Raw genomic sequence first — 25926 nt, 5'->3', positions numbered from 1 at the left:
CCTATTTATGAAATGAATAAAGACAGCTCTACTTCCAAGAGATTTCATTTGTATGGCAGCTTAAAATCTTCCAGAGAAACATGGCTGTCATTTACATTATTAATAAATCAAATTGTTCCGTAACAGAAACCAGCTCAGTCAACCTGTCTATGTTTACAATTAGAGTGGTTTGTTTGTTTAACAGATCCTTAAGCCTTACTTCCAGGTACTGTTTTAAGCATTTTACGTATTTTTAAAAATCCTGTTACATAGATATTGTTACTGTTCACATTTTACAGGTGAGGAAGCTGAGACCTAGAAAGGTTAGATAACAGTCCTAAGGCCACAGGACTCTGAAAGTAAGTGAGGAAGCCAGGTTAAACCCAGGCAGTCTGGTTCATACCCTTCCTGAATGTGATAACCCTGCAGTCTGTTCCATCCCGGGCACAGGCAAGTGGCTATTCTCACTGTGGAAGTCTGTTTTGGAAGACTCCTTCTTTGTGTCCCTAAATATGATGCATTTTTCACTTATTTCCTGAGGAGACTATTGCTGTTTCTTAAAGGTTCAATAGCCTTTTTTATCCAATTTGTGATGGATTCAAAAACAGAAGGAAGGATTTTTCCAGGAGGTATCTCTGTTTCTGTAATGGAATAGCCATTAGTTCTAGTTTCTCCCCTTAGCTAGCCCCCCTCCGACATTCTCTCTCTCTCTCACGCACACACACACACCCCTTGACTGTTCCGATGAGGACCCTGTGGGCTGTGAGTTCCTGCCTGACAACATAAGAAGTTGGAGTAGAGTCAGCCCCTTCCCACTGCCTGTCAGAATTCTACTTTCTTCCTTTTCATTTTATAAACCCATTCATCCAAGCTGTAAGATTAAAAAAAGCAAAATTACTAGACCCCCTTAAAGAATTGGGTAATTTTTGCAACATCATCATCTCTTCCCCACCCCAGCATCCCACCATCAGAACAAACAGGCAGACCTCTTGGTTTGACTTTTCAACACTCAGCCATATTTGAAGTGATGATTACTCTGGTTAGGAATTTCATATATTTTAAATGTGGTTTCAAAGGTCTTTTTAAAATTAATTCCTCTTTCCAGCCTTCCTCTGTCTTTTTCTCTCCCCTCTTCCCTCTCTCCTTCCCATGTGTGCCTGTGCATGTGTGTGTGTTTCTGTATTTTAAATGTGATCTTTGAAGACAGACCATGTTAGATTTTGTCAGTGGCACATTTCCTTGATGGCTATTTTATCAGCATGTTTTTCTTCACCTTCCATAGATACGCATCTGCCCCCAAATAGCGTTTAATGAAGAGGTCTTCCAAATAAATCTCTCAAAACAAAAGCTTCTTTATTCATCATCTGCATGGAGAGCAGCCAGGGAAACTCATCTGTGAAATGCATCGTTAGGAACCAGAGGACTGTGTTTGTGCATTTGCCGGAGAGTGGGGAGATATCGATGGTGTTAGTAAAATCCTGATTTTCAGTTCCTTCTTCTCTGATCAGAATAAGAATTAGGTTACACAGAAACTGAATGACAAGAGGCAGCATAGAGAAGAAAAATGCATTTTTTTAAATTGTAGTATCCTTCTTCCCATATTCTTTTTCATACCAAAACATGGTGCTAAAGGTCTTTAAGATTCATATATGTAAGGTATATATGAAAAGAAAGCAGAATTATGTGGGGAAAGTAAATATTTACTTTTCTGTAGACTAAAAGTAAAAATCTTCATATTTCTGTTTTACTGGTTTTTATTTTAAAAGATTTAATTGACAAACATTTATATATTCAAGGTATACAATGGGATGATGTGATGTCTGCATACCTTGTGTAATGATTACTACAATCAAATTAATTAACATATCCATCACCAGTCAGTTATCATTTTTGAGTGTGTGTGAGTGTGTAATAGTAAGGACAATTAAAGTGTACTCTCATCAAATTTCAAGTAAACAATACGGTATTATTAACTATAGTCACCATACTGTATATTTGATCCCCAGAACTTATTAATCTTATAACTAGAAGTTTGTGCCCTTTGACCAACACCTCCCCATTCCCCCACCCCTAGCCCCTGGCAACCACCTTTCTACTCTTTGCTTCAATTAGTTCGACTTTTTAAAGATTTCACATATAAATGAGATCATGTAGTATTTGTCTTTAAATGTCTGGCTTATTTCACTTAGCATAATGTCTTCCAAGTTCATCTATGTTTTCACAAATGGAAGGATTTCCTTCCTTTTTGTGGCTGAATAATATTCCAATATATTATATGTATAATATTCCATTATACATATAATATTTCAATATCATAATCCATTATATATAGAATATATACACACATATTTACTTATATTTACATACACACACTTATATACACATACATATATGTCAATTTCTTTATTCGTTCATCAATGACACTTAGGCTGTTTCAATATATTAGCTAGTATAAGTAATCCTGCAATGAACATGGGGTACAGATCTCTCTTCTAAATACTGATTTCATTTCCTTTGAATACATACCTAGAAGCGATATTGCTAGATCATATGGTAGTTCTGTTTTCAATTTACAGAGGAACCGCCATACTATTTTCCATAATGATTTTTTTTAGGTAGTTTATTATTAGTGTATAGAAACACAACTGATGTTTGTTGATTTTTGTTTCCTGCAACTATACTGAATTTGTCTATTAGTTCTAACAGATATTTGGTGGGATCTTTAGAGTTTTCTATAAGTAAGATCATATTATCTTCAAACAGACAATTTATCTTCCTGCCATATTTGGATGCATTTTACTTCTTTTTCCTGCTTAATTGTTCTGGCTAGCCCCTCTAGTACTATGTCAGATAGAAGTGGCAAGAGTAGGCATCTTTATCTTTTCCTTAAACTTAGAGGAAAAGCTTTCAGCCTTTCAACTTTGAGTGTGATGTTTACCATGGGCTTGTCATATATGGCTTTTACTGTGTTTAATTTATTGAGCATTTTTATCATGAAAGAGTTGCATTTTGTCAAATACTTTTTCTACATCTTTTGAGATGATCGCATGATTTTTATTCTTCATTCTGTTAATGTGGTGAATCACATTTATTTATTTCTGCATGTTAAACAATTCTTGCGTCCCAGGGAGAAATTCCACGTCATCGTGGTGTATGATCTTTTTAACGTGCAACTGAATTCAGTTTACTAGTATTTTGCTGAGAATGTTGGCATCATGTTCATTAGAAATACTGGCCTGTATTGGAAAAAACTACTTTAAAGTTCATATGGACCCAAAAAAGAGCCCGCATCACCAAGTCAATCCTAAGCCAAAAGAACAAAGCTGGAGGCATCACACTACCTGACTTCAAACTATACTACAAGGCTACAGTAACCAAAACAGCATGGTACTGGTACCAAAACAGAGATATAGATCAATGGAACAGAACAGAGCCCTCAGAAATAATGCTGCATATCTACAACCATCTGATCTTTGACAAACCTGACAAAAACAAGAAATGGGGAAAGGATTCCCTATTTAATCAATGGTGCTGGGAAAACTGGATAGCCATATGTAGACAGCTGAAACTGGATCCCTTCCTTACACCTTATACAAAAATTAATTCAAGATGGATTAAAGACTTAAACATTAGACCTAAAACCATAAAAACCCTAGAAGAAAACCTAGGCATTACCATTCAGGACATAGGCATGGGCAAGGACTTCATGTCTAAAACACCAAAAGCAATGGCAACAAAAGCCAAAATTGACAAATGGGATCTAATTAAACTAAAGAGCTTCTGCACAGCAAAAGAAACTACCATCAGAGTGAACAGGCAACCTACAAAATGGGGGAAAATTTTTGCAACCTACTCATCTGATAAAGGGCAAAGGGCTAATATCCAGAATCTACAATGAACTCAAACAAATTTACAAGAAAAAAACAAACAACCCCATCAAAAAGTGGGCAAAGGATATGAACAGACACTTCTCAAAAGAAGACATTTATGCAGCCAAAAAACACATGAAAAAAATGCTCGTCATCACTGGCCATCAGAGAAATGCAAATCAAAACCACAATGAGATACCGTCTCACACCAGTTAGAATAGCAATCATTAAAAAGTCAGGAAACAACAGGTGCTGGAGAGGATGTGGAAAAATAGGAACACCTTTACACTGTTGGTGGGACTGTAAACTAGTTCAACCCCTGTGGAAGTCAGTGTGGCGATTCCTCAGGGATCTAGAACTAGAAATACCATTTGACCCAGCCATTCCATTACTGGGTATATACCCAAAGGACTATAAATCATGCTGCTATAAAGACACATGAACACGTATGTTTATTGTGGCACTATTCACAATAGCAAAGACTTGGAACCATCCCAAATGTCCAACAATGATAGACTGGATTAAGAAAATGTGGCACATATACACCATGGAATACTATGCAGCCATAAAAAAATGATGAGTTCATGTCCTTTGTAGGGACATGGATGAAACTGGAAACCATCATTCTCAGCAAACTATCGCAAGGACAAAAAACCAAACACTGCATGTTCTCACTCATAGATGGGAATTGAACAATGAGAACACATGGACACAGGAAGGGGAACATCACACTCTGGGGACTGTTGTGGGGTGGGGGGAGTGGGGAGGGATAGCATTAGGAGATATATCTAATGCTAAATGATGAGTTAATGGGTGCAGCACACCAACATGGCACATGTATACATATGTAACTAGCCTGCACATTGTGCACATGTACCCTAAAACTTAAAGTATAATAATAATAAAATTTAAAAAAAAATAGAGACACTTCTCTTTCTAATGAAATGAATGGCACTGTGTATATGCCCGGCAATTAATTCATGCCCTAATGATGCCAAACAACCATTAAAATGATGTTGCAGGATATTTGATTACCTGGAAAGATGATCAGAATATATTGTAAGATGGGAAAAAAAAATAGTGGTCTGTAATTTTCTTTCTTTTTTTGTAGTACCCTTATCTAACTTAGGAATGAGATAATGCTTGTCTCATAAAATGAGTTTGGAAGTGCTCCTTCCTCTGTAAATGTTTGGGATAGTTTGCGAAGGGTTGTTGTTGATTCTTCCTTAAATTCTTGGTAGCCATGTTTCTGTTTTAAAGAGTATTGGCACTTAGGATTGGCTTTTTCGTGTGTTAAAGTCCTCGTAATCCTGATATGCTAAGCCACATTACTTAGAAGACTTATAATATATTCTCTATAAACTACCAAGGTTGAGGAATGGAATTATCAAAATGTGTGGCTAATGGAAGCTATATGACTTAATAATATGAATCATCTCCTGATAAGACAACTAAATGCTTTTATTATTAAAAACTGTATTAGTATTTAGTCAGCACATTAATATCTGGCAACACTTAAAGATGTACTGTCACTTACTGGGTTGCTCTTTGACCTTTGTCAATTCATTTAACCTTTTTGGGCCTAATTTTCTTCATCTATAAAATGGAAACAAAATCATTTCTAGTTCATAAAGGTTATATTAAGGAATATGTAAAACAGTAAATGTCAAAATATCCTATACATATATGGGATTATTTTTTGTTATCTTGCTATGGTTAAAGTTTTAGAGTCACAGTTAATAGAATTTCAGATTAATAGAATCATAACAACAGGATTTATTTTAATTGAGATTTTAGGTTAGTGAGGAAAAGGTGGGATCATAAGCTAATAGTTTTCTATACCTGAGGTACCATTTCCAAAAATATAAGGTTTGCAAATAATTGATTTGGCTTAGAAAATCCACATTGCTCAACCCATAATTACAAGTTTTCCCCAACTCTAAATGAGAGGGTTGGATGAGATGATACCTGGGGCATGTTCAGGCCTAAAAATTGATTATATCATCATATTAACTCAGCTTTGATCTTATGCCAAGTTCTAATCCGTAGTAAGAAGATATAGCTGAAGATCTAAAAAAACATACTTCAAGTAGGCCGGGCGCGGTGGCTCATGCCTGTAATCCCAAAACTTTGGGAGACCGAGGAGGATGGATCAGGAGTTCAAGACCAGCCTGGCTAACATGGTGAAACCCTGTCTCTACTAAAAATACAAAAAAATTAGCCGGGCATGGTGGCGCGCACCTCTAGTCCCAGCTACTCAGGAGACTGAGGCACGAGAATCACTTGAACCCGGGAGGCAGAGGTTGCAATGAGTTGAGATCATTCCACTGTACTCCTGCCTGGGCTACAGAGTAAGACTCTGTCTCAAAAAATAAATAAAAATAAAAACATACTTCTAATAATGCTTACAATAGCCTCTTTGCCACCAGAGCAGACCAAGTCAGCAGAACCTGGAGTTTTAGAGTTGGAACAGATCTTTGATTCTCTCTAGGAGTTAGCAGGGGTCAGAGAGAAGTTCAGATAAGGATGGGAGGAAGAGATTGAAGAAAAATTCCCATCCAATCTGTTTCTCAGCTGGACACGGTGGCTCATGCCTGTAATCCCAGCACTTTGGGAGGCTGAGGTGGGCAGATCACCTGAGGTTAAGAGTTTGAGACCAGCCAGGCTAACATGGTGAAACCCCACCTCTACTAAAAATACCAAAATCAACTGGGTGTGGTGGCAGGGGCCTGTAATCCCAGCTACTCGGGAGGCTGAGGCAAGATAATCACTCGAACCCAGGAGGCAGAGTTTGCAGTGGGCAGAGATCGCGCCACTGCACTTCAGCCTGGGTGACAGAGCAAGACTCCATCTGAAAACAAAAACAAAATCTGTTTCTCATCTTACAAACCTTTTCTCATCTTCACAACACCTATCTTACAGGTAAGGAAGCTGAGGTTAAGAGAAGTCAAGTTATTAGCTCAAAGTGATGAAACCCTCCTCCATCTAGAGCCAAGTGATTTTCTTTTTCTTTCTTTCTTTCTTTTTTTTTTTTTTTTTGAGATGGAGTCTTGCTCTGTTGCACAGGCTGGAGTGCAGTGGTGCAATCTCTGCTCACTGCAATCTCCACCTCCCAGGTTCAAGCAATTCTCCTGCCTCAGCCTCCCGAGTAGCTGGGACTACAGGTGCATGCTGCCACACCCGGCTAATTTTTTTTTGTATTTTGTAGAGATGGGGTTTCACCATGCTGCCCCGGCTAGTCTCGAACTCCTGAGTTCAGGCAATCCCTCTGCCTCAGCCTCCCAAAATGCTAGGATTACAGGTGTGAGCCACCACTCCTGGCTGTGATTTTCAGCAAAGGTAGCAGGATGATTCAATGGGGAAGAGTCTCTTCAACCAAGAGGGCTGAGATAACTGGATAACAACATGCAAAACAATAAAGTTCAACCCCCTACCTCACTCTGTAGACAAAAATTAACTCAAAATGGATCAATGACCTAAATATTAGAGTTAAATATGATAAACCTATTAGAAGAAAACTTAAGGGTAAATATTTATAACTTTGGATTTGGCAGTGGATTCTAAGGACACCAAAAACATGAGCAACAAAAGACAACAGATTAATTGAACTTCATCAAACTTAAACACTTTTGTGCAAAGAAACTATCAAGGAAGAGAAAAGACAACTTACATAATGGGAGAAAATATTTGCAAATCACATATCTGGTAAGAGTCAGTATCCACAACATATAAAGAACTCTTAACTGGGCATGGTGATTCATGCCTGTAATCCCAGCACTTTCAGAGGCAGAGAGGCAGAAGGATTGCTTGAAGCTAAGATTTTGAGACCAGCCTGGGCAACATAGGGAGACCTTATCTCTACAAAAAGTTTAAAAATGGCCAGGCGTGGTGGCTCACACCTGTAATCCCAGCACTTTGGGAGGCCAAGGCAGATGGATCATGAGGTCAGCAGTTTGAGACCAGCCTGGCCAACATGGTGAAACCCCATCTCTACTAAAAAATATATAAAAATTAGCCGGGCATGGTGGCGCATGCCTGAGACAGGAGAATCGCTTGAATTCAGGAGGCGGAGGCTGAAGTGAGCTGAGATCACGCCATTGCACTCCAGACTGGACGAAAAGAGTGAGACTCCATCTCAAAAAAAAAAAAAAAAAAAAAAAAGGCTAAAAATTAGCTGGGCACTTGGCCAGGCACAGTGGCTTATGCCTGTAATTCCAGCACTTTGGGAGGCCATGGCGGGTGGATTGCTTGAGGTCAGGAATTTGAGACCAGCCTGACCAACCGGTTGAAACCCAGTCTCTACTAAAAATACAAAAATTAGCTGGGCGTGGTAGCGGGCACCTGTAATCCCAGCTACTCAGGAGGCTGAGGCAGGAGATTCGCTAAAACCTGGGAGGCAGAGGTTGTAGTGAGCCGTGATCGTGCCACTGCACTCCAGCCTGGGTGACAAAGTGAGACTTTGTCTCAAAAAAATTACCCCAGCATCGTGCCACACACCTATAGTCCCAGCTACTCAGGAGGGTGAGCCAAGAGGATAGTTTGAGCCCAGGAGTTTGAGGCTGCAGTGAGCCATGATCATGCCACTGTACTCCAGCCTGGGTGACAGAGCGAGACCCTGTCTCAACAAGAGAAGTAAATCAGGATTACCGTATGACCCAGCAATTCCACTCCTAGGTATATACTCCAAAATATTGAAACCAGGTACTCAAATAAGTATTTGTTCATGAATGTTCATAGCAGCACTATTCACATAAGCCAAAAGGTGGAAACAACCCAAATGCCCATCATTGAATGAATGGATAAATGAAATGTGATCTATCCATGCAGCAGATGTTATTCAGCCATAAAAGGAATGACGTACTGACACATGCTATTAATACAACATGAACAGGATGGGTGTGGTGGCTCACGCCTGTAATTGCAGCACTTTGGGAGGCTGAGGCAGGCAGAACACTTGAGGTCAGGAGTTCAAGACCAGCCTGGCCAACGTGGTAAAACTCCATCTCTGCTAAAAATACCAAAATTACCCAGGCATGGTGGTGCACATCTGTAATCCCAGCTACTCAGGAGGCTGAGGCAGGAGAATCGCTTGAACCCGGGAGGCGGAGGTTGCAGTAAGCCGAGATGGCACCACTGCACTCCAGCCTGGGTGACAGAGCGAGATTTCATGTCAAAAATAAAGAACGAAAGAAAATGAGCAAACCTCAAAAACATTATACTAAGTGAAGAAGCCAGAAACATAGTGTATGATTCTATTTATATGAAATATCTAGACAGGGTAAATCCAGAGATAGAAAACTGGTAACCTGGTAAGTTTACCAGGTGTTGGTGGTAGGGAGGAATGGGAACAGATTGCTTAAGGGGAAAGGGATTTTTCGAGGCGGAGTGATGAAAATGTTTAGGTGGTGGTTGGATGACATCGTGAATATACTAAGTATCACTGAATTATACACTTTAACATAGTTAATTTTATGTTATGTCTATTTTCTTTTTTGTTGTTGTTGTTGTTTTTGAGACAGAGTCCCACTCTGTCGCCCAGGCTGGAGTGCATTGGTGCAGTCTCGGCTCACTGCAACCTCCACCTCCTGGATTCAAGCAATTCTCCTGCCTCAGCCTTCTGAGTAGCTGGGATTAAAAGCACCCACCTATATTTTAGTAGAGACATGGTTTCACCATGTTGGCCAGGCTGGTCTGGAACTCCTGACCTCGTGATCCACCCACCTCAGCCTCCCAAAGTGTTGGGATTACTGGTGTGAGCCACCGCGCCCAGCCTCTTTTCTTCTTTACTCTTTTTTTTTTTTTTTTGAGACGGGATCTCACTCTGTTGCCCAGGCTGAAGTGCAGTGGTGCAATCTTGGCTCACTACAGCCTCAGCCTCCCTGGGCTCAGGTGATCCTCCTACCTCAGCCTTCCAAGTAGCTGAGACTGCAGGTGCAAACCACCACACCGTGCTAGTTTTCGTATTATTTGTAGAGATAGGGTTTCACCATGTTGCCCAGGCTGGTCTTGAATTCCTAGGCTCAAGCCGTCTGTCCGTCTTGAGATTACAGGAGTGAGCCACAGCACCGAGCCTGTTATGTCTATTTTCAAGTAACAGAAAATAGAAAAAAAGGGATGGAACTAGTGGTCTGGATCACAACTAGCTCTTCAGATAACTTTTGAGTCTCGCTGCCGAAACTCAAGCCTTATCTACATTCTCCCTGTACCATTACTCACTTCCTAGTTTTTTCATTGTTTTAGCTTTCTTATTTATTTGAAGGGAAACTATAAATGGAAAATGCCATACATCAGAATGGAATCTATTTCTTTTTGTTATTGTTTGAGATAGAGTCTCACTCTGTTGCCCAGGCTGGAGTACAGTGGTGCGATCTCGGCTCACTGCAACCTGTGCCTCTTGGATTCAAGTGATTCTCCTGCATCAGACTCTCGAGTAACTGGGATTACAAGCATGCACCAACATACCAGGGTAATTTTGTATTTTTAGTAGAGGTGGGGTTTCACCATTGAGGCTGCTCTCAAACTCCTGGCCTCAAGTGATCCATCTGCCTTGGCCTCCCAAAGTGCTGGAACTGTAGGTGTGAGCCACAGCACCCGGCCCAAAATGGAATCTTAAAAATAAATACCACGGCCAGATGCAGTGGCTCACGCCTGTAATTCCAGCACTTTGAGAGGCTGAGGCAGGTGGATTGCTTGAGGTCAGGAGTACAAGACCAGCCTGGCCAACATGGCGAAACCTCATCTCTACTAAAAATACAAAAATATTAGCCAGGTGTAGTGGCGGGCACCTGTAATCTCAGCTACTCAGGAGGCTGAGACAGGAGAATCACTTGAACCCGAGGCGGAGGTTGCAGTAAGCCAAGAACACGCCATTGCACTCCAGCCTGGGCAATAGGAGTAAAACTCTGTCTCAAAAAAAAACAAACAAAAATATCAAAAAACAAACAAAAAAACCCACACTCCAAAAACAAACAAACAAACAATAAATAATATGAACATAAAACACTACAGTCCTTATGTTATTGCTTTGTTTCAAAATCTGGTAAGATTGCCCTGAGGGACCTGAGGTTTTTAATTGCAGGGTTTTTTTTTAATATCTTTAGAAGTGGTTGGTTAGGTAAAATTTTTTTTTTTTTTTTTTTTTTTTTGAGACTGGTTTTGCCCTGTTACACAGGCTGGAGTGCTGTGGCTCGATCACAGCTCACTGCAGCCTCAACCTCCTGGGCTTCAAGCGATCCTCCCATCTCAGCCTCCCAAGTAGCTGAGATCACAGATGTGTGCCACCACGCCTGGCCAATGTTAAAAAATCCTTTAACTTCTTTGTAGAGATGCACTCCTGGCCTCAAGCGATCCTCCTTCTGGTCCCCACCCCCAGCCCCTTTCTGATAAACATTTACATTGTTTATTATCTGATGCCATTTCTGTCTTCTTCCTTGTCATCCAGACATCAAAGAATTAGGTTTCTTTAGGGTTTTCTTTTTCAAGTGCTCAGTGTTAAAGATCACTCACATTAGGGCCGGACACCATGCCTCATGCCTGTAATCCCAGCACTTTGGGAGGCCGAGGCGGGCAGAGCACTTGAGGTGGGGAGTTTGAGATCAGCCTGGCCAACTTGGTGAAACCCCACCTCTACTGAAAAAAACACAAAAATTATCTGGGCATGGTGGTGCATGCCTGTAGTCCCAGCCACTTGGGAGGCTGAGGCATGAGAATCGCTTGAACCCAGGAGGCAGAGGTTGTAGTGAGCCAAGATCACACCACCACACTCTAACCTGGGTGACAGAGCGAGACTCTGACTCAAAAAATAAATAAAATAAATGTCACTTACATTAGATATACCCAAGGGGTGGTCTATAGAGAGTTGGAAGCAGTGGTTATTGCAACAGGGGCACAGAAATCATCTGGCTATGCCAGGATGCCCAGGGGATACTCGGGGTGTGTGGCATGGTGGTGCTGGGGACTCACCGCACAGGACGCTCTGATTGACACACTGCCAGGAGTAGTGCTCTGTCTTGGGGCTGCAGCCGGCCTCCTCAGCTCGAGTGTAACAACAGTCGTGGCGATGGCAGCACCTGCGGATGTCACATGGGCAGGACAGCAGGCGGGTGAAGCTCTCTCCTGGGCCTCCTCTCTTGCCAGGACCATGGGTGACTGAAGACCCCCGGGGAGGCACAGCACCCTCTTATCTAAGCTTTTTTTCTTTTTTTTTTTTTTTAATGGACAGGGTCTTTCTTTGCCTCCCAGGCTGGAGTGCAGTGGCACAATCATAGCTCACGGCAGCCTTGAACTCCTGGGCTCAAGCGATCCTCCCGCCTCAGTGTCCCAAGTAGCTGAGACTGTAGGCACACGCCAGCAAGCCCAGCTGGATTTTTAATTTGTATTTCCTTTGAGACAGCATATCTCTCTGCCGCTCAGGCTGGAGTGCAATGGCTCAATCATCTCACTTTAGCCTTGAACTCCCGGGCTCAAATGATACTGCCACCTCAACCTCCCAAGTATGCTACTACAGGAACACAAACTCCTTTTTTAAAGTTTTTGTAGATATGGGGTCTCACTATGTTGCCTAGGCTGGTCTCGAACTCCCAGGCTCAAGCAGTCCTCCTACCTCAGCCTCCCCAAATGCTGGGATTACAGGCGGGAGCTACTGTACGCCTGGCCTTATCTAAGCTGTTTCCCTGAAAATCCCCGTCTTGGGTAATGATTCCATTGGCCCCACCATGCCCTGTCCTGCCTCCCTGGCTGTGCCCAAACTTGGTCCCTGCCTGCCTGCCTCACTGTCTGGGTCTTGAGCTCCTGTGACACGACTCCTCTCTCTTCCTGGAGTGATCCAAGCCCTGCCACTTCCTGACTTTGCCCACACTGTGCCCTCTGCCTGGGGCAACTTCATGTCTGCCCTTTGTCCCTTAGGTCTCAGCCCAGGCACAAGCCCCTACCTCCAGAGGTCATCCAGGCCTCACCAGGCTATACCCTCTCGTAAAATCAGATTCCCTCCCTTCAGGGTAGGTTTATAATGAAACCCTCCTTAAAGGCCAGGTGCGGTGACACCCATCTGTAATCCCAGCACTTTGGGAGGCTGAGGTGGATGATCACTTGAGGCCAGGGGGTCGAGACCAGCCTGGGCAACATAAGGAGACTCTTGTCTCTCTTGTCTCTATAACAAATTTAAAAATTAGCTCACCAGGCCAGGCTCAGTGGCTCATGCCTGTAATCCCAACACTTTGAGAGGCCAAGGCAGGTGGATCACAAGGTCAGGAGTTCGAGAACAGCCTGGCCAACACGGCAAAACCCTGTCTCTACTAAAAATACAAAATTAGCCAGGCATGGTGGTGCATGCCTGTAATCCCAGCTACTTGGGAGGCTGAGGCAGGAGAATCACTTGAACCCAGGAGATGGAGGTTGCAGTGAGCCAAGTTTGTGCCATTGCACTCCAGCCTGAGCAACAGAGCAAGACTCTGTCTCGAGAAAATAAAAACACACAAAAAATTAGCTCACCATGATGGCACATGCCTATAGTCCTAGCTACTTGGGAGGCTGAGGTGGGAGGATTCCCTTCAGCCCAAGAATTTGAGGCTGCAGTGAGCCACTATGATTATGCCACTGCACTCTAACCTGGGCAAAAGTGAGACCCCAGGCTAGAGTGCAGTGGCGTGATTTCAGGTTACTGCAACCTCCGCCTCCCAGGTTCAAGCGATTCTCCTGCCTCAGCTTCCTGAGTAGCTGGGACTACAGGTGCCTGCCACCACACCCAGCTAATTTTTGTATTTTTGGTAGAGACAGGGTTTCACCATGTTGGCCAGGATGGTCTCGAACTCCTGACCTCATGATCTGCCTGCCTCAGCCTCCCAAAGTACTGGGATTACAGGCGTGAGCCCCCACACCTGGACACATTACTTAATATTTCTGTGCCTTGGTTTCTTCATCTGCGAAATGGGATTCTTGTGAGAATGCAAAGGGATTCCCAGGGCAGTTCCTAGTGCATAGTCTGGCTGCCTTTGTGTGTGTGTTTGTGTGTGTGTTTAATATAGAGACAGGGTCTCACTATGTTGCCTAGGCTGGTTTCAAACTCCTGGTCTCCAGTGATCCTCCTGCTTCGGCCCACAGTGGTGGGATTACAGGTGTGAGTCACCACACCTGGTCACTTTATATTATTATTATTTTTTTCTTTTGAGACAGGGTCTCGCACTGTCGCCCAGGTTGGAATGCAGTGGTGCAATCTCAACTCACTGCAAACTCCACCTCCTGGGTTCAAGCAATTCTCCTGCCTCAGTCTCCCGAGTAGCTGGGATTACAGATGCCTGCCACCACACACAGCTAATTTTTGCATTTTTAGTAGAGATGGGGTTTCACCATATTGGCCAGGCTGGTCTTGAACTCCTGACCTCAAGTGATCTGCCCGCCTCGGCCTCCTGAAGTGCTGGGATTAGAGGAGTAAGCCACCGCTCCTGGCCAATTTTTTAAGGCAATGTAATCAGCCTAAGTCCAGGGTAAGGGGCAGCTGGTACCAAGATCTGGCCTCATTGGCCATGTTATCCAAGAGGCCTCTGCCTGCCTGCAAAGTAGTACTGCACACTGGGATCTCCCTGGACCAAATCCCAGCTTCAGTTTTGGGTACTTCCTCATAAGCGTTGACTACCCCAGAGTGTGAGGGATTTTGTGGCCTGGTCCCAGGCATGCACTCACCAGTCAATGGCATCACGGGGCTGGCCATGGCCTCCCAAGCCACAAAAGCAACCATATTTCATATAGGCGATGGGGGTTCGGGGACCAACACAACCCACAGTTCCTGCCAGTTCCAGGATCCCACGCCGGTACACATGTAATGTCCTGGAGGCTGGGGGGTAAACAAAGGTGACAGGCTGCAGGTCAGGGCTTCCCAGACCCCTGGGAAGGGCATTAGCCTGAGACGAGCCTAGGTGTTACAGCCTGGCTGTCTGGGTTTGAATCCTACTTCCTAGCTGTGTGACCTTGGACAAATTCCTAACCTCTCTGGGCCTTGGTTTCCTCACCTGTGAAATGGCAGATAAGCTGACTTCAACTCATATGAACGAAATGAGATAATTGAGTATAAAGCCCCTGGTGCATGAAAAGGCTATTATAATCCAGCTGGGCTCAGTGGCTCACACCTGTAATCCCAACATTTTGGGAGGCCCAGGCGGGCAGATCACCTGAGGTCAGGAGTTCAAGATCAGCCTGGCCAACATGGTGAAACCCTGCCTGTAGGAAAAATACAAAAATTAGCCGAGCATAGTGGTGCACTCCTGTAATCCCAGCTACTAGGGAGGCTGAGGAAGAAGAGTCACTTGAACCTGAGAGGGGAAGGTTGCAGTGAGCCAAGATTTTGCCACTGCATTCCAACCTGGGCGACAGAGCAAGACTTTCAAAAAAAGAAAAAAAAAAAAGGCTAACTATTATAATCAACGTCCTCAAGGTAGCCAAGAAGGGAAAAAAGAGTCATGCATGAAACGTTTGTCCAGTTCCCTGTGTTGGGCACTGGGCATCACGGATGAGCCTACAGGTGTCTGTCACCAAGGTGGGCTCCTCTGTGGCAGCTCCCGGGCCCTGGCACTGCCCTGTGCTCATGACTTCCCCTCCAGACTCAGGCTCAGGGCCCTTGGTATCTCCTCTTATTTTCACTGCCAGACAAGAAGGCCCCTTGGCCTGAGCCCAGCCATTTTTCTAGATCTTGGCACAGCTCGGACATGTAATGGTGCCTAATGCATGTGACTGGAACCCCTGCACTGGACATGTAGGAAAGGAGGCCAGCCGGGAAATGTAACCCCACATTCCCACAGCCAGCAGGATCTCAAGCAGAGGCTTCAACCCAGGCTTCTGACTTGCAAACCAGTGCTTCTTCCTCCTTACACAGTAACATTAGGGGAAGGTGGCCTTCGGGGTTGCCAGAGCCGAGTGGTACCAGCAATAGAGTGGAAACACTCACACACAGGCTTGCCTGCTTCCTGGGTTAGGGTTAGGGTTTATACGGCTCCGGGAAGTTGATGCATTGTGTTTGATCATTTTTTTTTTTTTTTTTTTTTTTTTTAGGCAGAGTCTCATTCTTGTTGCTCAGGCTGGAGCATAGTGGTGTAATCTTGCTCGCAGCAACTTCCGCCTCCCAGGTTCAAGCAATTCTCCTGCCTTAGCCTCCCAAGTAGCTGGGATCACAGGCGTGCACCACCACGCCCAGCTAATTTTTGTATTTTTAGTAGAAACGGGGTTTCAGCATCTTGGCCAGGCTGGTCTCAAACTCCTGACCTCATATGATCCACTGCTTTGGCCTCCCAAAGTGCTAGGATTATAGGCATGAGCCTCTACGCTCATCCTGATCATCTTGTCTCTCTTTTTTTTTAGAGACAGGGTCTTACTTTGTCACCAACACTGGAGGGCAGTGGCACAATCATAGTTCACTGCAGCCTCCAAATCCTGGGCGCAAGCGATCCTCCTGCCTCAGCCTCCAGACATACGGGCATGCACCACCATGCCCAGCTAATTTTTAAATTTTTAGTAGATACGGGGTCTCACTATGTTGCCCAGGCTGTTCACAAACTCCTGGCCTCAAGTGATTCTCCTGCCTTGGCCTCCCAAGGTGCTGGGATTCCAGGCATGAACCACCATGCCCAGTCTCATTTCTGTTTTATCTTGAACAGTTTTCATCACACTGACTTTTTTGAGAAGTCCAGGCCAGATTTAAATTCCATTTTGTTTTTTAATCAGTGGAAAAAGTAGCATATTTATGTTGGAGGACAAAGATGAATCAAAGAGGAAGAAAATGTAAAACACATTTGGGGCCAGGCGCGGTGGCTCATGCCTCTAATCCCAGCACTTTGGGAGGCTGAGGCAGGCAGATCACCTGAAGTGAGCAGTTCCAGACCAACCTGACCAACATGGAGAAACCTTTTTCTACTAAAAATACAAAATTAGCTGGGCACGGTGGTGCATGCCTGTAATCCCAGCTACTTGGGAGGCTGAGGCAGGAGACTCGCTTGAACCCGGGAGGCAGAGGTTGCAGTGAGCCGAGATCGTGCCGTTGCACTCCAGCCTGGGCAACAAGAGTGAAACTCCGTCTCAAAAAACAAAAACAAAAACAAAAACAAAAAAAACACATGAAAATAAAATGGCATTTGCAGTTGAAAGCTTTGCCTTCCTCTCTGGATCGTCACTCTCTCAGCAGCCCACGCCTCTGCCTCAAACCTCCATGGCTCCCACGAGTCTGGATAAAGCTAAGGAGTCTCAATGCACCCCAAGTCCTGGGGGTAGTCAGCCCCTCTCACCCCTCCCTCATCCTCTCACACAAGAGTCATTTACTCTTCCTCCAGTTATGCCCCCTCACGCAGACACTCTGCTGCTCAAATGCCCTCACCCCATCCTCAGCCTGCTCCCAGGCCACCTCCCTTCAGAATCCACCTTGCCTGCCAGGTGGCCATAGGGACCCTCGCCATACTGTCTGCTTGTGGCAGTGCCCTCCGGCATGGGGTGTCTTCCAGAGCAGATCTCTGGCCAAGCGCAGTGGCTCATGCCTGTAATCTCAGCACAATCGGAGGCCAAGGCAGGTGGATCACCTGAGGTCAGGAGTTCGAGACCAGTCTTGCTAACATGGTGAAACCCTGTCTCTACTAAAAATACAAAAATTAGCCAGGTGTGGTGGCGCATGCCTGTAGTCCCAGCTACTCAGGAGGCTGAGGCAGGAGAATCTCTTGAACCCGGGAGGTGGAGGTTGCAGTGAGCCGAAATCGTGCCACTGCACTCCAGCCTGGGCAAGAGTGAGACTCTGTCTCAAAAAAAAAAAAAAAAAAAAAAAAATGCTGAGCTCTGATATAAGCTGCCCTGGCACACAGTGAGCTTCCAGAAATGGTCCCTTGACCTCTAAATCCATCAAGACCCAGGGAACACACCCTCTCTGAGCACCCTGACAATGTCCCAGTCCCAACACTGTACCCTGAAGCTGTCCCCAAAGGTTCCCCTGCCACCCTCCCTGACCACTCTCTGGTATCTCAGAGCCCTAGCAACAGCCCTATAGAGGGAGGGTTCTAGGCACGGGGCGGGCATCCAGCACTGTGCTTATAACCAAGCCAAACACTCCCTCTGTGCCAACATAGGTGGGGCAGGTCACGCTAGGGTCTGTTTGCCCTGTCTGCCCGCTGCAGCCTCCTCGGGGAGGGCCAGGGTTGTCTGTGCATCCTGTGAGCCCCTGGGTCTATGTGCACATATGTGTGTCTGTGCGGCTCTGTGTGTGTGTGTGTGTGCGTGTGTGTACACGGCTCATCTGAATTGTCCTGAGTGCGGTCCCGGGTATCCTTGAGCTGTGTGTGCTTGTGTCCCCCTAGCGGTATCTCAGTATTTTTGCCTGTGGGAGCCGCACACAGCGAGCTGCACACCTGAGGGCCAGGTGAGTCTGGGGCTGGTGCTGTGCCTCCGCATCTGTGTGCTGGCAGTGTCTGCATAGTACTCTGCAGGTACATGTATCTGTGCACCCCAGAAATAGGCAGTCACCCAGGGGACCTCTCTACAGTGACCCCAAAGGATGGATAGTGAGATAGGGGCAGTATGTTCTATTTTTTTTTTTTTTTTTTTTGTCACAGGGGTTTCTTGTACAGGGGCACGATATATTCTCCCACCACCAAGCCGGGCCTTTCTGCCCCTGCTCCTCCCACCCTCTGGTGTCTCACATCTCAGGGACAGGTGAAATGAAGGATAAGTTCACGGACCCCAGATCAGGACAACCGGGAGGCTTCCGGGCTGCCGGAGAGGGTCACAGCCGGTTAGGGGAGGGAGCCAGGAGAGGACTCTGCACCCCTGGGGAAGGACTGGGCTAGTTCTGGGTCCCTGGGAGGAGTGAGTGGGGCGCCCTGCAGAAGGCTGGGGCGCACAGTGTGGGTGAGCATTAGAAGAGCGAGCTGGGGGCTCTAGGGCAACTAGGAACTTGGAGAGGGATGGGAGGCAGGGCTGCTGGGTCCCTAGGAAGGGCTGGAGGAATCCCGGAACGCCTGAGTTCCGGGAAAGCCCCTTCCTCACTCACCCTCGCCGGACCCGGGGCCAGGTCGAAGCAGCAGCAGCAGCAGCGACGGCAGCAGCAGGAGCAGCATGATTGGCAGGCACACAGGTAGCGGCCCCATCGGAGGGTGGCAGAGGTGGGACGGTGCTGCCGGGCCACCGGAGGCACCAAGCTCAGGGTACACACACCCCGGCTGCCACGCCCTGGCCCGGCCCCCGACCTCACCTTCCGTCGGGGCCCAGGCGGAGGCAGCTAGGGGCGGGCACCTGGGGCCGCGCAAAGGCGTCCTGATCTCTGCATCTTGGCCACTGAAGGGGCTGGAGAGGCCGCGGGGCGCTGAGGACAGGACCGGGAGTCAGGCTCAGGGAAGTCTCCTCGGAATAAGGGAGGAAAAGGCGCTCTTTTGATGTTATTATTCCCCCAGCCCCTCCCCCGCTCACGTGGGCGCCCAAAGGGGACAGAAGACTTGGAGGAGGGGTAGTCCTGAATTTACTTTAACATTTTATTTTATTTGGCCGGGCGCGGTGACTCACGCCTGTAATCCCAGCACTTTGGAAGGCACAGGCTGGCGGATCACCTGAGGTCAGGAGTTCAAAACCAGCCTGGCCAATATGGCAAAGCCGTCTCTACTAAAAATACAAAAATTAGCCGGGCATGGTGGTGCGGACCTACAATCCCAGCTACTTGGGAGGCTGAGACACAGGAATCGCTTGAACACGGAAGGCGGAGGTTGCAGTGAGCCAAGATCACACCACTGCATTCCAGCCTGGGTGAGAGCCAGACTCTGTCTCTTTCTCGCTCTCTCTCTCTCTCCCTCTCTCTCTCTGTCAGTCTGGAGAGAGTTGATTGTCCCCGGTCAGTCTCTCTAGTCGAGAGAGAGAGAGAGAGACAGAGGCTGGGCACAGGTCTCACGCCTGTAATCCCAGCACTTTGGGACACCGAGGCGGGTGGATCACCTGAGGTCAGGAGTTCAAGACCAGCCTGGCCAACATGATGAAACTCCGTCTCTACTAAAAATACAAAAAATTCCCCGGGTATGGTGTTGGGTGCCTATAATCCCAACTACTCAGGAGCCCGAGGCAGGAGAATCGCTTGAACCCAGGAGGCAGATGTTGCAGTGAGCGAAGATTGCACCACTGCACTCCAGCCTGGGCAACAAGAGCGAAACTCCATCACACACAAACACATACACACACACACACACACACAAAATTAACCAGGCACGGTGGCACGTGCCTGTAGTCTCAGTGGCTCAGGAGGCTGAGGTACAAGAATCGCTTGAATCTGGGAGGCGAAGGTTGCAGTGAGCCAAGATTGCACCACTGCACTCCAGCCTGGGTGACAGAGTAAGACACTATCACAAGGCCGGGCACGGTGACGCATGCCTGTAATCCTAGCGATTTGGGAGGCCGAGGTAGGTGGATCACCTGAGGTCAGGAGTTCAAAACCAGCCTGGCCAACATGGTGAAACCCTGTCTCCACTAAAAATACAAAAAAATTAGCTGGGCATGGTGGTGGGCACCTGTAATCCCAGCTACTCAGGAGGCTGAGTCAGCAGAATTATTTGAACCCAGGAGGTGGAGGTTGCATTGAGCCAAGATCGCGCTATTCCACTCCAACCTGAGCAACAAGACCGAGACTCTGTCTCAAAAAAAAAAAAAAAAAGACTCTGTCTCAAAAAAAAAAACGAGAAGTCTTCATCTGTGATCTTGGGAAAAGCTGCTCACATCAAGGATGCCATCTTCTTCCGGTGAAAAACTTCCCTTTTGTGAGATTATGAACCCAAAGTTCAAGGTCCTAAAGTTTTGCTGTAGTGTGGATGGCAAGGACATTCTTTCTCTGATGTTCTCAGAAGATCCAATCTTCAGGTTCTAGATTGTGAAGGAATTGATTGTCCCCAGTCAGTGAGCCATAAAAAGCTTTCAGTACCTGGTGAAAATACTCTGTACCATAATGATCTACTGTTGTAATATCAGCCCTCCTGCATGGGAAAGCAACCAGAAAACATGCATCGAAAATGACAATTGACAACTGAAATGTTCAAACGGCCCATGAGGTAGCCAAATGCACCTGAAGCTTTGATTGTCTTCCCAGGAACATGGATTTGACAAACGAAACATTGGTTGTGAACTATTTTAGCAATTTATAAGTCAGCACACTGATACATACTTAATTTAGATCATTTTATCTTTTCCATGATGAGTCATGGAAGGCAGAGCCCTTTGTTTTTTGTTTTTAGACAGAGTTTCATTCTTGTTGCCCAGGTTGGAGTGCAATGATGCTATCTCGGCTCACCAAAACCTCCGCCTCCTGGGTTCAAGCGACTCTCCTGCTTCAGGCTCCTGAGTAGCTGGGATTACAGGCTTGAGCCACCACAACCGGCTAATTTTTTGTATTTTTAGTAGAGATGGGGTTTCTCCATGTTGGTGAGGCTGATATCGAACTCCCGACCTCAGGTGATTCACCCGCCTCGGCCTCCCAAAGTGCTGGGATTACAGGTGTGAGCCATCACGCCCAACTGCAGAACCTTTAATAACAAACACTTTAAGGAGTCAGGAAGGACAAGGTGACCATCTTGATTCTCCATGAGTCCATGGTTAACATCGGACTTACGTGCTCTTGAATATCAGTTGTTTCTCCAGTTTACGTACATAGCACTGATACCTAATGGGTAATCATAGGTAATTTGACTTAGACCTTGGAGTTCATTCAAATTGTATATCTAGGCTGGGCAAGCCCACAAAAAATTAGCTGGGCATGGTGGCACAAGCCTGTAATCCCAGTTACTTGGGAGGAGATGGGAGAATCCCTTGAACCCAGGAGGAGGAGGTTGCAGTGAGGGGAGATTGCTCCACTGCACTCCAGCCTGGGTGACAGAGTGAGACCCTGTTTCAAAAACAACAAAAAAGGCGTGGTGGCTCATGCCTGTAATCCCAGCACTTTGGGAGGCCGAGGCTGGCAGATCAACTGAGGTGGGGATTTCCAGAGCAGCCTGACCAACATGGAGAAACCCTGTCTCTACTAAAAAATACAAAATTAGCAGGGAATGGTGGCTCATGCCTGTAATCCCAGCACTTTGGGAGGCTGAGGCAGGTGGATCACCTGAGGTTGGGAGTTCAAGACCAGCCTTACCAACATGGTGAAACCCCGTCTCTACTAAAAATTCAAAAAAATTAGCCAGGCATAGTGGTGGGCGCCTGTAATCCCAGCTACTTAGAAGGCTGAGGTACGAGAATCACTTGAACCCGGGAGGCAGAGGTTGCAGTGAGCCAAAATCACGCCATTGCACTCCAGCCTGGGTGACAGATTGAGACTCCGTCTCAAAAAAGCAATAAGCAAATAACAAAAACAAACAACAACAACAAAAACCAAACTGTTTATCTAAACAATTTCGGTATCAGCTGTTTTAACATAAAAATTTAGCAAAGTATTTTTTTGGTATTCAATTAATTTTTTGTCTCGCTTGGGTTAGCACTGATACTTTTCTTTCTTTCTCTCTTTCTCCCCTTCCTTCCTTCCTTTCTTCTTTCTTTCTTTCTTTATTTCTTTCTGTCACCCAGGCTGAAGTGCAATGGCACGATCCTGGCTCACTGCAATCTCCGCCTCCCGAGTTCAACTGGTTCTCCTGCCTCAGGCTCCCAAGTAGCTGGGATTAGAGGTGCCCGCCACCATGCTCAGCTAATTTTGTATTTTTTTAGTAGAGACAGGATTTCACCATGTTGGTCAATTACAATTCACCTGTCTTCATGAATCGGCTCTGTCTAGGCAGTGGGCAATGTCAACCCCTTGAGCAGTTACAGTAGTGCTAACATGTCAAGTTTCTGGGCTCTCTCTCCCTGATTGGCCCTGGGGACCCTGTTCAACTGTATGCCAACAAACACATTGTCATGAATTAAGAATATTCACAAATAGTTTACAAATTTTGGAGAAATTAGGCGGAGACAGAAATATGACTCAAATTCTATTTATGAAAGTATACTCGCTGGATGGGGTGGCTCATGCCTGTACTCCCAGCACTTTGGGAGGCCAAGGCAGATGGATCACCTGAGGTCAGGAGTTTGAGACCAGCTTGGCCAACATGATGAAACCCCATCTCCACTAAAAATACAAAAAGTTAGCCAGGTGTGGTAGTGGGCACCTGTAGTCCCAGCTGTTCCAGAGGCTGAGGCAAGAGAATCACTTGAACCTCTGAGGCAGAGGCTGCAGTGAGCTGAGATCGCACCATTGCACTCCAGCCTGGGCGGCAGAGTGAGACTCTGTCTCAAAAAATAAATATAAAAAATAAAAAGCTGCTATGCTCCATTTATTCCTGCAGGCCCAACAAAGGCAGCCTAGGAATTCTAGATCAATGGAATGAATACAACTTGCTAGAAATACATAGGAAATAAAATGACTATTCACAGAACCAAATAAAAGCCTTCCACTAGAAACTAAAAATAATAATAATCATAATGATTTTATATATATGCATACACAAGCAAAGCCAGAAGAGAATAAATAGCAAATGAATGAAAATTAGAAGCAAAAACAAGTAACTAGGAAACCATCTCTACATTTTTTTTACTCAATCTACCCTGAATGCTACAGCATTATTCAGGACCCCAGAAAACACAATAATACTTTATTCCTGATAAACAATTCAATGTCCTTAAGTCCACCAATATCACCATACATTCTGTGCAATCAAGAAATTTACTCAGCTGGGTGCAGTGGCTCACACCTGTAATTCCAGCACTTTGGGAGGCCAAGGCGGGTGGATCACCTGAGGTCAGGAGTTCAAAAACAGCCTGGCCAACATGGCAAAACCCCATCTGTACTAAAAATACAAAAATTAGCCCAGTGTGGAGGCACATGCCCATAATCCCAGCTACTCGGGTGGCTGAGGCAAGAGAATTGCTTGAGCCTGAGAGGCAGAGTTTGCAGTGAGCCCAGATTGCGCAACTACACTCCAGCCTGGGTGACAGAGGGAGACTCCATCTGAAAGAAAAAAAAAGTTTGTAGACCTAACATTAACATTGTCATGTCCTTGATTATAGGAGGCCAACACATAATTTACTTATGAATGATCTATGGGGTACAGCCTTTCCCAGATGCCTGAGGCCTTTTCTTGCTGAGTAGACATCTATCTGGCTGTTACATGATCTTAGGAACAGCTATTCATTTGGAAAAGGGTGTTGCAATGACTTTCTCTTTTGCATAAGAAGATGGGGGGCTGGGATCCTGAGATTTTAAAATTTCCTTTACAGCATACCCATATGTGCTCAATATTGAAAAGAGATGACAATTGGCCAGGCATGATGGCTCACACCTGTAATCCCAGCACTTTGGGAGGATGAAGTGGGCAGATCAGAAGGTCAAGAGATCAAGACAATCCTAACTGAAATGGCGAAACCCTGTGTCTACTAAAAATAAAAAAATTAGCTGGACATGGTGGCATGTGCTTGTAGTGTCAGCTATTTGGGAGGCTAAGGCAGGAGAATCGCTTGAACCCGGGAGGCAGAGGTTGCAGTGAGCCGAGATCACACCACTGTATTCCAGCCTGGCAACAGAAGGAGATTCCATCTCAAAAAAAAAAAAAAAGAAAAGAAATGAGATGACAATTGCAGTGCAAAATATCTGTTCCCTTTTGTTCCCCAGTGCCACTGCTACCCCATTCATCACCAATTTTTGTTGATGTCTCTTCCTGACTACTTTTTTTTTTTTTTGGAGATAAGAGTCTCACTCTGATGCCCAGGCTAGAGTGCAGTGGTGTGATCTCAGCTCATTGCAACCTCTGCCTCCAGGTTCAAGCAATTCTCCTGCCTCAGCCTCCCAAGTAGCTGGGACTACAGGCACGTGCCACCATGTCCAGCCAGTTTTTGTATTTTTAGTAGAGATAGGATTTTACCATGTTGGCCAGGCTCGTCTCGAACTCCTGACCTCAGGTGATCCACCCGCCTTGGCTTCCCAAAGTGCTGGGATTATAGGTGTGAGCCACCGTGCCTGGCCTTTTTTTTTTTTTTGAGATGGGGTCTCCCTATGTTGCCCAGGCTAAGCTTGAATTTATTTTTATTTTTATTTTTATTTTATTTTTTCATTTATTTTATTTATTTTTTTTATTTTTTGAGATGGAGTTTTGCTCTTGTCGCCCAGGCTGCAGTGCAGTGGCACGATCTCGGCTCACTGCAACCTCTGCCTCCCAGGTTGGGAGTAGCTGGGACTACAGCTGCCCGCCACTATGCGCAGCTACTTTTTGTATGTTTAGTAGAGCTGGAATTTCACCACGTTGGCCAGGCTGGTCTCAAACTCCTGACCTTAGGTGATCTGCCCACCTCGGCCTCCCAAAGTGCTAGGATTACAGTCGTGTGCCACTGCGCCCGGCCTGGGCTGGAATTTCTGACCTCAAGCAATCCTCCCTCCTCAGGCTCCTGAGTTGCTGATATTACAGGTGCATATCACCTTGCCCAGCACTAGAAACATGATTTTGTCACAACCCCAGACCCCTCTCATTCCCTTTCATAGGAAGACACTGGGCACCAGAGAAGCTTGAGCCAAGAACCAGGGGAACCAAGATTTAAACTCATTTCTGTTGGGTGCCAAACCTCTCTCTGCCTCCTTCTATTGGAGACGGCTAGGCACAGTGGCTCACACCTGTGATCCCAGCACTTTAGGAGGCCTAGGTGGGTGGATCACCTGAGGTCAGGAGTTTGAGACCAGCCTGGGCAATATGGTGAAACCCTGTCTCTACTCAAAATACAAAAAATTAGCTGAGTGTGGTGGCGGGTGCCTGTAATCCCAGCTACATGGGAGGCTGAGGCAGGAGAATCGCTTGAATCCAGGAGGCGGAGGTTGCAGTGAGCTGAGATCATGCCATTGCACTCCAGCCTGGGAAACAAGAGTGAAACTCCACCTCAAAAAAATTAGAAAAACAAAAGAAAAGAAAATCAGAGGCTTTGGTCCCTTTGTCTGCGACACTCTGGAGTAATTCTGTCCCTGGCTGAATGTGATCTCCTCAAGGCAAAGTCTGGGTCTCCTTCCTCTTGCGTGCTCAGCCCTGGCCTATCTGTCCCACCCTAGGTGCTCAGTGAAGGCTTGCTCTTGTGGAGTATGGGT

The 25926-nt window shown here is 45.8% G+C and overlaps 1 protein-coding gene across 1 annotated transcript; it reads right to left on the bottom strand.

The window, feature by feature from the left end:
* Positions 1 to 11238: 11238 nt before the first annotated feature.
* LOC134759828 (group 10 secretory phospholipase A2-like) lies at positions 11239 to 19187 on the bottom strand. Its single transcript, XM_063714750.1, has 3 exons — positions 18859 to 19187; positions 14526 to 14676; positions 11239 to 11917 (listed from the first exon to the last, which is right to left on the bottom strand). Exons 1-3 carry the CDS (start codon positions 18953 to 18955, stop codon positions 11743 to 11745), a joined length of 423 nt encoding a protein of 140 aa, XP_063570820.1. The 5' UTR covers positions 18956 to 19187; the 3' UTR covers positions 11239 to 11742.
* Positions 19188 to 25926: the final 6739 nt, after the last annotated feature.

This window comes from Pongo abelii, chromosome 14, assembly GCF_028885655.2.
Source record: "Pongo abelii isolate AG06213 chromosome 14, NHGRI_mPonAbe1-v2.0_pri, whole genome shotgun sequence".
Classification (NCBI taxonomy): Eukaryota; Metazoa; Chordata; class Mammalia; order Primates; family Hominidae; genus Pongo; species Pongo abelii.
This window is presented reverse-complemented; position numbering and strand designations above follow the sequence as displayed.

Excerpts from the sequence above, each read along its gene's own strand:
- LOC134759828 (XM_063714750.1), bottom strand. The coding sequence starts at position 18,955 with ATGGGGCCGCTACCTGTGTGCCTGCCAATCATGCTGCTCCTGCTGCTG. Across the intron at positions 14,677-18,858 it reads TGGCCCCGGGTCCGGCGAGG|CCTCCAGGACATTACATGTG; the intron begins GTGAGTGAGGAA and ends TTTACCCCCCAG. Across the intron at positions 11,918-14,525 it reads CCCCGTGATGCCATTGACTG|GTGCTGCCATCGCCACGACT; the intron begins GTGAGTGCATGC and ends TGACATCCGCAG.